The sequence below is a fragment of the Gorilla gorilla genome, chromosome 12 (assembly GCF_029281585.2).
Source record: "Gorilla gorilla gorilla isolate KB3781 chromosome 12, NHGRI_mGorGor1-v2.1_pri, whole genome shotgun sequence".
NCBI lineage: Eukaryota > Metazoa > Chordata > Mammalia > Primates > Hominidae > Gorilla > Gorilla gorilla.
In genome coordinates this window covers 103,382,262-103,394,473 of record NC_073236.2, presented here as the reverse complement: position 1 = coordinate 103,394,473, position 12,212 = coordinate 103,382,262, and the positions used below count along the sequence as shown (strand labels likewise).

At 40.2% G+C, this 12,212-nt stretch overlaps 1 protein-coding gene across 4 annotated transcripts in view; it reads left to right on the top strand.

Moving 5' to 3' along the window:
- The window catches only part of CRIM1 (cysteine rich transmembrane BMP regulator 1), a 201,123-nt gene that overhangs the window by 85,257 nt on the left and 103,654 nt on the right, over nucleotides 1-12,212 (top strand). For 3 of the 4 annotated variants that reach the window (XM_031007160.3, XM_063695962.1, XM_031007162.3), the window contains 2 exons: nucleotides 260-502; nucleotides 1,614-1,734. In XM_031007160.3, coding sequence (XP_030863020.2) covers nucleotides 260-502; nucleotides 1,614-1,734 — 364 coding nt within the window. The remainder of the gene's footprint in view (nucleotides 1-259; nucleotides 503-1,613; nucleotides 1,735-12,212) is intronic. The other variant, XM_031007168.3, reaches the window with a different exon arrangement.

Genomic DNA, 12,212 nt, shown 5'->3' with positions numbered 1-12,212 from the left:
TTGCTCCAGATGTTCATTGTTTAACACAAGTAGGTAGGGAGACGGAGAAGAAGGGAATCAGGCTCATATTTTGGTGTCATGGGCAGATCTTGGGTGAGGTTTTCATTGTTAGTTAAACTAAGTTTGAAGGTTTACACTGAATTTCTTTCCCTACCGTCCTCTTTGGCTACTTAAATAGATCATCAGGACTGTTTGTTCTTCTGTTGAAAGTGCCCCACACTGCCCTGGGCATAAGCTAAATTCTTTCTCTCCCATTTAGAAGAGAAGCCAGATTGCTCCAAGGCCCGCTGTGAAGTCCAGTTCTCTCCACGTTGTCCTGAAGATTCTGTTCTGATCGAGGGTTATGCTCCTCCCGGGGAGTGCTGTCCCTTACCCAGCCGCTGCGTGTGCAACCCCGCAGGCTGTCTGCGCAAAGTCTGCCAGCCGGGAAACCTGAACATACTAGTGTCAAAAGCCTCAGGGAAGCCGGGAGAGTGCTGTGACCTCTATGAGTGCAAACCAGGTATGCACGAGCTCTGTCTCAGCAGCCTTGTTCCTTTGCATCAGAGGGTAGCAGATCCCTCCTCAGCCACCCTGGCCTCTCCTTTCACACGAAGATGGGCCTTCTCACCGGAGTCCTGTGAATCTGCCACTTTGGGCTAATGGCAGCTTGACTTCTGGCCTTCTAGTCAGAGAACCAGAGTGATCATCCACTGGTACATAAGCGCCTTCGGAGAGCGAGCGTGTCTTTTCCTCTTTTCTTCTTTTTTTCCTTCAAAGTATGCTTGACTGGGGAGGTAGGGTTAAAATTTATGGTACTATGGCAATCTGCTTCATTTCCCCAGAGAAGGTCAGAGACCTTATTGGCAGCTATATCTGCCACTTTGAATTATTACATTTAAAAACAATCATCATACGTAAAACAGAAAGTTATTTTTAGATGAATACATGCATCAAAACGCCAGAAGTTTCATAATGCAACACTCAGCCCCAATCTTTCTCTTTGCCAATTCCCCCCCATCTGCCCTCTTTACTTTATAGCATGTGCCAAGTCATCTTTGACTGTTTACTCACCCTCTTTGCCAACATTTGATGTACTGTTGTATCCCAGCTGTTTCTTGCTTTATATTATTTCTAACATCCTTGCTCTTGTGGCAGCATTTCCGATGTGGTCTGTGAACACTTCTGAGTTATAGCGATTTCCTCTTTGCAAGTTTCTAATCATCGGCCAGTTGTTTTTTTGTTTGGGTTTTTCTTTTTCTTTCTTTCTTTTTTTTTTTAACTGCTAGATAAACACTCCAAGCAAAGTGATCCTTTGTCCATCTCTTGAACTATTCTATCAATCAGAAATGCCTCTGGCTAACTGTCACTATCCATGTAACCACTGCTGGTTTAATTCTTTCTCTGTCTTCATTGTAGCTCTTAAATATCTCATCCCCACCTCTTTCCTTACCAGAAAATTTGAGGAATATTGCAGTTCTATAGCATTAACTGGAGTAACATGTCGACACTAGGACTGGGCTTGTGGAAGCAAGGAGACTTTGGAAATTTGTCAAGAGCTAGTATTTCATTTAGGGACTCCAGAAGCAAGTAAATATAACAATAAACAGTGCCTCTCTGTTTGCCCCTTTCAGTTTTCGGCGTGGACTGCAGGACTGTGGAATGCCCTCCTGTTCAGCAGACCGCATGTCCCCCGGACAGCTATGAAACTCAAGTCAGACTAACTGCAGATGGTTGCTGTACTTTGCCAACAAGGTTAGTTTGTCATTAGTTTGTCAAGTTTTCTCCTCATTTGTTAGCATCATCTAAGGTACATTTTGAGCATGCAGTTTGTTTTCCCATGAGAAACCTAGTCCTTTCCTGTTTCTCTGGAAGAAATCACTGAACTGTTTGCATTACTTGGTATTTATATATATCTTTCCTCAGATCAAAACCAGGTGTCATCAGGTTAAGTCGTTAAACCTTATAGATTCTTTCTATAAGGGCGCCTGTACACTTTTGAGGGCTGGGACCTATATAAGCAAATATGCCCCTCTGTATATAGATAGGGAGGCAGGCAGTGAGGTGTCTATCAAGAGTAGACACATCATTTGATCCTCTGCAGTGAATCTTGTAGGTGCTTAAACAACATGTTCAATGTGATGAAACATTGCATGCTTCACAGCACTGCTCCACAGGGACCCTTGATGTTTGGAATCACACGTCTACCCAGACCCATTTCTTGCTGAGGTCAAGAGGAGTCCTAATTCTTACAATGCTTTCTGGAATAACAAACACATCTCTCTTTGGCTTGACTGCGGGGAAGAGCCACTGTCATTTTAACCCTAGTAGCAGGGCATGCACTTAGCCCCCTAGAACTAGTTTTTCTCTAGAACATGAGGATCTCCGGGTCCTGTCCTTTTTAGTCTACAAAGCGCCACCATAGAGCTGTCCCTCCTTCGTACTTGGCTTTGGGGAAGACTGTTCTTGGAAATGTAGGGTTTACAGTCTGTTTTCCCCCGACTACTCACCCCTCTTGTCTGCCATGACCTCCCTTCCATCTTTTGCAGGTCAACAAGCCATCTTTATGACTAAGTCATCTCATGTTTTTCAGCTTTCGTTCTACATTTAATAGGATGAGTTAAAACTGTGCCTTATTTAACTCAATTTCCAACCTCTTCTTCCTCAGTCCCAGTGCCAGGCATTTAGCTTCTAGGTTTGTTGCATGAGTACCTGTGATTATGCAAATGGTTGGATAAGATAGGAGTATATGTGGTCCATAGGTAAGGTAAGTATCAGTTATCTGTCCGTAATTGAAGAGACATCCAGAATTTGTTCTGATAATTACTTTTTCCTTCTCTCTTCTCATAAAATAAGTTAAATCCTTGGCATCTCCTAGCCTTTGTTCTGTCAAACCTAGGATTCTCTAAGACATATCCTTTATACTGTATTATAAAACAGATGCAAAGATTTTTGTGAAGATACATACATTGGTGCAGCAACCTTCCTATGACATTAGAATGTGATAATTTATCTGCAGATGCTTAGGAAGGGATGAAATATTTTGCAAACATAAGGTATTACTAATCAGTAAAGGAGATAAATGGAGCATTGCTAACAGTAACAGATGTCCTTTCAGGGTCTTCCTGAAAAGGAAGGTGGTACATTATATTGGAGAACCTAATTAATCAAAACTAAGCCAGTTGTTAACGAGGAAGTCCTTTAGTGAGGAAAATGGACAATTCTCAGTTCACTATTATAAATGTCACATAGCGCCATCTGCACATAGGAGGCACAGTCAGCTATTTTTTTCAGTCACTCTAGGGGGTTGAAATGGGTAGAAGCTACAGGAAGGTATATTTAGTCTCAATTTAAGAAGAAACTTTCCCACAACTAGTGATGTTCTGTAGTGTATTGGCTGCTTCCTGAGGCAGACAGAGCTCCTTGGAGCTGGATAGATTTCTTTCCGTCTGGATGGCCACCTGCCCGGAATGCTTACAAGAATTGTATTAAGTTGGAAAGGAGGTTGAACTAGATGCCTTCCATTTTATCCTCAAGCTTCTGTGAGTCTAGAAAATAAAACTTGAAGATGATTATTACTGTATTGACATAATTTTGACTTCGGCATTCAAAAATGAAGAATGACCAGAGTTAAATTTACTTCTAATGAAGACATTGAAAACATAGAGAAGGAAGTCATTCAACATCCCACTGTAAATTATTTGCAGAGAAGGGATAGGTTCTCACAGCTCTTTAGTTTCCTGTATGTCAGATCATCAGTGACCCATACTCATCCCCTGCTCATTTGTTCTCTTTGAACAGGGTCTCCTCCTCCAGCTCTCTCACGAGCCCTGTGCCTTTGCAGTTGCCACTACCTCTTCCCGGACTCCCTTCTGCATACATATAGGCAGCTTCTACCTCTCCTTCAAGACTGCATTTCCTGCTCTTTGAAGTGTTGTCACTCTTTGGCCCCTGAAGATGACTTAAGTGTCCCTCTCTGCTCCCTTGTCATCCATCCCCTGTGTATCTTTTTGTCATAGCACTTTTCATAACACATTGAACATACTGATGTTTCTTTGTCTGTCTCTCCTGTCCTGTGTGATTGTCAAGGAAAGGGAGTATTTTGTAGCCTCTTGTACCTAAATATAATGTGTCAGCCCACATCTGTTGGTGAATGAATGGATGAACAAACAGGCCCTCTCTTAGCCAAGATGATTTATATGTTGAAGAAAAGAAAAAGAATGAATATTTTTAGTTTCTAGTTACCTTCCTGCCATTGGGTTGTAATACTACTCCCTGTCTCATTTTCAAATCCTTGCACTTTTCCCGCAGTGCCCGTCTTTATGGTGCGGTACTCCTCAATCCTGTAGAAACCCTCCATTCCAAGCACAGCAGTCATCTCTCACAGCATGGGATGACTTTCTCTCTCCATTCCATCTCTTTTCATACTGCTCATCCAGCAGGACTCTCATTAATTTCTCCTCTATCCCCGTGGTCTTCATGCTTCAACCAACAGGTCCCACTGCCTAGAAACTTCCCACATATCCTTTTGTATGCTGTCAATTAATTATCGACTTTCATACATTGTTATTGAATTGTCGAATGCATGAAGTCTTGTCATATCAGCTATACGATGTTCCTAAAGGTCAGGAATTGTGTCATCTTTTCTTTTCCTCTGTATGCATTAGTGCTGAATGAGTCGGTAAATGCAGAATATACTCAAGCTGTGGCTTAGACCCATTCAGCCTAGTTTAGCATATTCAGTGGATTCCTGCTTATTAAGGAGGGTGATGGGATGATAGGTTGTACATTGATTAGAAAATAACAACCCAAATAATCACGTGAAAATGGGAAAAAAAAAAGCCTAACGTAATAATAATGGTAGTATTTTAAGAGAAAAACTACGTAACTTTATTCTTGTGTGTGAGCCATGTCAAATGTCCACTCTTTAAGAGCATATTTAGGCATAAAGAAGAACATTATAGAACATATAAGATCCTATTATGATTATTTGACTTTTACCAGCATACCTATAAGAGCATTGTTAAGAAATTAGAGCCATTTGAGAGCAAAGCTGATTATGTGGAGAAATCAGGGGAGAAAGCTATTTACATTTTAGGACATAATAAGGTAAAATATCTGAAACTTTAGCTGTAAAGAATTACCTTCAGTGAAAGTAACAACTCCCTTTTTGTAAGAATTTATTGCACTTTCATGGGCTAGAAAGTGGGTTTGTGGACTTTTCTCCCCTATCTTGAAGAATACATTCCTCCCTCCTTCATTCCCATCCAAATGGAATTGCCCTTCCCTATGAGACTATTTCACCCATTCGGGCCCTTAACTGCCCCATTTCTGTGTGAGCTTCATTTGTTAGTTTTCTCTTGAATTGTATGTTTTCAGTTGATTCATTCATCTATTCATCAAACATGAATTGAGTTCTTAAGAGTGACAGACACTGTTCTCCAGATGTTCTTACTGTGCATGGGTTTCACTTTCCACTTCTATCCCTGACAAATACTGGTTTTCCCTTCTACCTGTGGCCTTTGTGAGTATAGGCTCTTCCTTATTTCCTTGCTCCCTTTCTGTCTTGTTTAATGGCCTTTCATTTTCACTTCTTTTGTGTCTTTTCTCTTGAACTTCATCCTGCTTAAACATCATTCTTGTGTGTGATGTAATTAATTTTTAACCATTATTTAATTCTTCCTTCCCTCAACTTGGCATAGATTTCCAGGCATCCCACTGTTTCTTTTTATCCTTTTTTTTTTCTGTTGGCATGAAGACATGATATGAGTTATATGGCAGTGCATTCTACCTTTCAGGAGAGGGTGGAGAGGGATAAGAATTAGTGGCTCTGGGACTTATACTGGGCCTAAACACTACACAGTGACAAAAAGGGAAAATGGGACTGTCTGTGAGGTTTAGGACACCTTGTGGTCCTTGAAAGTCCCTTTGTGAGTGTCTGCATGTGTGTGCACGTACAGATGCTGCTGTGCATAAGAGAATTTACAACAGAAACTTAAAAGACAGATACATTAATGCAAATTATTTCTTTGCAGGGAAGAAAAAAACCAAGATAGTCTTTAAGTGACATATAGATAACAATAGCAGTCACAGCTTAAATGTGTAAAGTGCCTTGCTGTTTATAAAGCATTTTCCCTATTCATATCTTACCATCACTTTAATTCTATGAGGAATTTATAGGTATGAGAATGGAGATTGAGATAATAAGAGACTTGCAGAAAATCACAAATTTTCCTTGGTACAAGAGACAGAGCAGGTTCAAGGCTTCAACCCAGGTTTTTAAATTTTTTTTTAATTGAAAACCCTGTGCTCTTTCCACTGGAGCTTTTTTGATAACAATGTTTTGTTGTTTTTAAGTCCAAGAAATATATCGGGGAATATGAATTTATATCTCACCAACACATTTCTATCTGCATACCACATACGTGTTTCAGTTATTCACTGCTATGTAACAACCGCCCCAAAAGAAGTAGCTGAAAATGACAAAGATTTATTCTTTGTCCTGATTCTGTGTGTTGACTGAGCAGTTCGTCTGTAGCCAGCTGGCAGGTTGACTGGGACTGGATGTCCCTCCCATGTTTGGAAACTCAGCTGGGATGGCTGGAAAGACCCCTCTCCCTACATGATGTCAGAAGCAGGAGAGGAAGTTGGAAAGCCTTTGGAGACCAAGAGTTGGAAGTTACAGAACACTTCTGTCATGTTCTGTTGGTCAAAGGAAGTCCCAGGACAAGCCCTCATTCAAAGGGTTGGAAAGTAGGTTCCACTTCTTGATGAGATAAGCCACAAAGAATTTGTGGCCATTTTTAATCCACCCTAATCTACATTTAACCAAGATAGATGCCCTTTAGTTTTCATTTTCTGATTGCAGGAATTTGGTGGTGTGTTTCAGAAACATGACTCTTTTCCAAAAACTCATGCCCTTCTGGCCCTGGAACTCTGGGTCTTCAGGTGAAATTCGGGCAGCATTATAGTTAAGCCCCCTGTGTCCCCAGCAGCTCGTTTTCTGCTTCTTTCCTCACTTGCCATTTGGCAGTCCACCCAGGAGCAAACACGTGATTTAAGAGCCTCTGAGCCACCGCTTCAGCTTTAAGATCATTTAGCCAACCGTTATTTTTAACCTTCCGCTTCTTGAAGAGTGCTGTGACCACCTAGGTTAAACTAGGTTTTCTCCCATCATACAAAAGGGAATGCTACTTTGGGATACCAGAAAATCTGCCTGATAAAACCGGGTCCATTTTTAAAACAAAATAAAGCTTGCAAAGATGTTGAATAGAGATTCTCCTCTGTAATGGTTGAGCTTACCTGAGAGAAATGGATTCACCACAGGCAGATGCATTTGAAGGATGGATCCAGCCTGGGCTATACATCTGAGAGTCCATGTTCTCCTGGTGTCCACCAGCCCAGACCTCAGCCCAACTGGGCTATTTCTCAAGAAGATAGAGAGTTCTAAGACCACAGTGTTTTCTCTGCACTTGCCACTCCTTGCTCTCTCCAGTGTTTGGACCTAATTTTACAGACTCTTCACTTTGCCTCCGTAATTTTTCACCAGTGTTTCAGATACAGGCTTACAGGGTAGACATTAACTAGTTAAAAATCTAGACAGTAATACCTCCACCTTACTCACTTTCACTGTAAGTCACAAGTTTTTTAAATACCCTACGCCTTTTGATAAGTAACTTTGTACCTTTTTATTAAGATGAATGAACTTACCATATTATTGACAAGTCACCTATTTTAAATTTATTTTTATGAAATTGGTCCCAAACCTTTTGTTCTAAAAGTTCTGTTATCAATTTGTTTTACAAATATGCCCTTCTTAAAAGTTATTGAGAAAAGTCCAATCCAGCTATTTTAAGGTAGAAATAAATTAAGTCATTGTTTATAATGTTTAAAAACTTAAAATAGAGTTTCTTCTGGGTTGTGTGCATTTCAGAAAGCCAGATTCCCAAGCTCCCTCCTGGCTCCTGCCTCTCTCTGACCAAGGGCCTGATACTTTTCCAGAACCTATATCTGGAACATGTGTATCTCTTGTGTTCTGAGACACTAGACCAAAAATCCTATTTTATTTTTAAATCAATCTTCAGAAGTATTTTTTTGACTTGTTTTTTTTTCCTTAGCTTCAAGGTAATTAAAAATGTTAGATTATCTGTTAGCTAATATGTTGACTAATATGTGACTTCTGTTTTCACCAAAAAATGTAATAGAATATGTTGGACACATGAAATTCTAAGTACAATTTCACTAGAAATATTGACAAGCCAGAATCACAGAGCTCAACACAGGAGGCAGGCTGTATCACTCTCCTGTTTCATAGAGGGAGCATTGTGGAGCTGGAAGGGTCCTACCCGGTGAGCATCAGCAGAACAGGTCTGTGTGGCACATACCACTGAGCTGCACTGTCCCTTGTGGCCCTGGGCTCACTCACCACCAGGCCCTCTCCAGTCCTGCCTCTCAGGAGCCCTAACATTCTGTGTCATGCACTTTGTTATTGTCTGTAAGCAGACACATACCTGTGAGTAAACCATTCCGTAGCTAAAGAATACTCCTCTGTACATCACCCGGTGCTGTTCAGAAAGGGCACGAATCGTGTGTCCAAAGCTAGAATCCAGGCCCACTTCTGCATGAGTTTGGGTGAGGCTCTCACATTGTCTGGCTCTGTTTTCCAATCGAAGAAAGGAGGGGAGGAAGGATTTGATTATCTCAAAAGTAACTTCTACCTCTAAATTCTTTGACTTTCCAAAAGCCTTTAGAAGGGAAGGCACCCAAGCCACTAGCGACAGGAGACTCCTGGGAAACAAAGGTAAAGAAAAATTTTAGGAAATTTCAGAGCTCAGAAAATAATGGGAGAGGTATATGGCTCGCCTAGGGATAAGAAAAGGAGAAAGTCCAGGGGAAGTTATAAAAGAATTATGGGGTTTTTTTTTAAACTTTCTTAAAAAAACAAAACAAAAAAAAACCTTAGAAACAGCAAAATGAAATAAACTACTAGAGTAATGATTTAAGCCAGGGTAATCAGAACTGGTTGGATTGTGAAAGCTGAGTAACAATTCAGTAAAATAGATTACGTATTTGATCAGTGGTTAGTTGACTATTGCTAGTTAACCTTTTTTTTTTCTTTACATCTATAAATAGGTAGTCCCTACATAGCAGAAGCAGAAAATATCTGGCCAAAGGCTGACTCCACAAGATAAGGATTTACTCTGTTAAACTGCTTTCTAATAGAATGTCGATATCTCTGCCTGTCAGCGTGCCTTGGTAAATGTGCTGGAGAGGGCCATGTGTGTATGGTTCCTGGTGCCCACAGAGGCTCACCTGTGTGAAACTGCATCAGCCCATACATGGCTACTTGCTGGCTCCTGGACCCATATTTGCACTTGTTTCTCCCCTTCTGTTGCCACATCACTTTCCCTGAGGTCTGATTGTGTGTGTGTCTTCTCTGTCTTCAGCTGCTCCATATTCATATTGTTCTTTTCTGTATTTTACACTTAATCGTGCATACACACACAGAATAATATTCATGGACAAGTTTTAGGTTCTCTTTTCCTAACTTTATGATTGGACCATTTCTTTCTGTCTCTTAAAATGAAAAAAGATCTACTCAAAGTGACTTTTTTCCTTGTTTGGACCTCAGTTTTATTTCTCTCCCATAAAACATTGACCTTAGAAGGCAATTTCCCACTCATATCCTGTCCTATCATCACAGCTCCAAACTCTGTAACTCCAGGAAAGGAAATAAGATAAAAGGAAGGATGATAGTCCCATTGTGTCTGAAAAATATGTCAAATATACAGCCCATGACCAGAGTGAAGGTCATCAATGTCGTTTGCTTTCACTATAACATCTAAATATTTGCACCAAGCTGCTTCAATTTGAAATTGTGCTCTCAAGAAAATTCATTTTGTTGGTGCTGTCTTGCATTATGATAATAGAATCTTAGCAGATCGCTAGCACACTGTTTCTTGTGAATAGATAGAGATGTTTAGAAGACGTTTTCTGGGGTTCCAGAATTCACAGCCTGAAATTGACTCATACTGGATGAGGCCAGCCGAATGGAATCTTTGGCAGGTTATCCCTTCCCTTCAGAAGCACTTGAGTTAAATCCAATTAATCTAACCACATAGCTACAGTGAGTGAAAACAAGGTACAGATTTTAAAATGCTCCAATTGGTTAAAACAGTTAAATAATTACATACTCATCGAGGACCTCATGGAAGGCAGAACACTGGGCTTGGTGTGGGGTATAGTGGTGAATAAAATGTGGCACATGCTTTAAAGAGTCTTAACATCTTACACATATGACCAATGCCAGTTTCAAAAAGGCTCGCAAGTTTTGGAAGGTAATAAGAAGGAAACACACAACATGCACACACACACACACAGTCATCTGCCCTCAAGGAAAGAATCAATTAATAGACAGTCTTTCTACCAAACAATGAAAACCAAATTTAAGAAAAACCATACAGTAATATGCCAGCTTTAAATCCAAACTGAGAAATCAAGGACCTCAAAAAGCACATATACATATGGAACAACAGATGACAATTTTTTCTTATCCCTCCCTTCCCTCCTGAAAACTCAGTAGGACAGGAGGGATTTTCTTATTCTTCTGTTCTGGAACATCTGTCTACTTCTGAGAAATGGAACGAGCAGCAGGATCAAGAATCCTTTAGTGCTCTGTGTGCTCAAATGCTTATCCTTCCATGGTAGAGCTTTCCAAAGTTTGTCAACTCTTATCTCCAGAGCTACAGCCCATAACTCTGCGGTTTGAAGCCTTTAGGAGGGTGTTGGGAGGTGGGAGGATCACGCAAGAGTCAGAGGCTGTCAACACAGGGCGCATCAACCCAACCTGACAAATATGTCAAAGCCAGAAACTACCTGAGGGTGGCTTGGAACTAACTGTCAGGGTCGTGTTCAGAGCTCAGAAAGCACTTCTTTTTTTCTTCTTGGAGACAGTGTTAAGTTTTTTAGGCCATCAAATAATATCTCCCGTAGATCCACGTGCTTTTACCATTGTGCTAGGCAATTAAGTTGCTTATATCATGCCTACGGAAGCTAACCAGTTTTAACTATCCCTGCATATGCATTTTCAAAGGGACTTTATCTAATTAAGAATGTTGTAATTGATTATCATGTCCATCTGTTCTTTTTTTTTTTTTTTTTTTTTTTTTTTTTTTAATTTCTTTTTTTTTTTTTTTTTTTTTTTTTTGTTCTTACAGTTGCATTTTATTTTTTTTTTATTTTTTTATTTTTTATTATACTTTAAGTTTTAGGGTACATGTGCACATTGTGCGGGTTAGTTACATATGTATACATGTGCCATGCTGGTGGTATATCTCCCAATGCTATCCCTCTCCCCTCCCCCCACCCCACAACAGTCCCCAGAGTGTGATATTCCCCTTCCTGTGTCCATGTGATCTCATTGTTCAATTCCCACCTATGAGTGAGAATATGCGGTGTTTGGTTTTTTGTTCTTGCGATAGTTTACTGAGAATGATGGTTTCCAATTTCATCCATGTCCCTACAAAGGACATGAACTCATCATTTTTTATGGCTGCATAGTATTCCATGGTGTATATGTGCCACATTTTCTTAATCCAGTCTATCATTGTTGGACATTTGGGTTGGTTCCAAGTCTTTGCTATTGTGAATAATGCCGCAATAAACATACGTGTGCATGTGTCTTTATAGCAGCATGATTTATAGTCCTTTGGGTATATACCCAGTAATGGGATGGCTGGGTCAAATGGTATTTCTAGTTCTAGATCCCTGAGGAATCGCCACACTGACTTCCACAATGGTTGAACTAGTTTACAGTCCCACCAACAGTGTAAAAGTGTTCCTATTTCTCCACATCCTCTCCAGCACCTGTTGTTTCCTGACTTTTTAATGATTGCCATTCTAACTGGTGTGAGATGATATCTCATAGTGGTTTTGATTTGCATTTCTCTGATGGCCAGTGATGATGAGCATTTTTTCATGTGTTTTTTGGCTGCATAAATGTCTTCTTTTGTGAAGTGTCTGTTCATGTCCTTCGCCCACTTTTTGATGGGGTTGTTTGTTTTTTTCTTGTAAATTTGTTTGAGTTCATTGTAGATTCTGGATATCAGCCCTTTGTCAGATGAGTAGGTTGCGAAAATTTTCTCCCATGTTGTAGGTTGCCTGTTCACTCTGATGGTAGTTTCTTTTGCTGTGCAGAAGCTCTTTAGTTTAATTAGATCCCATTTGTCAATTTT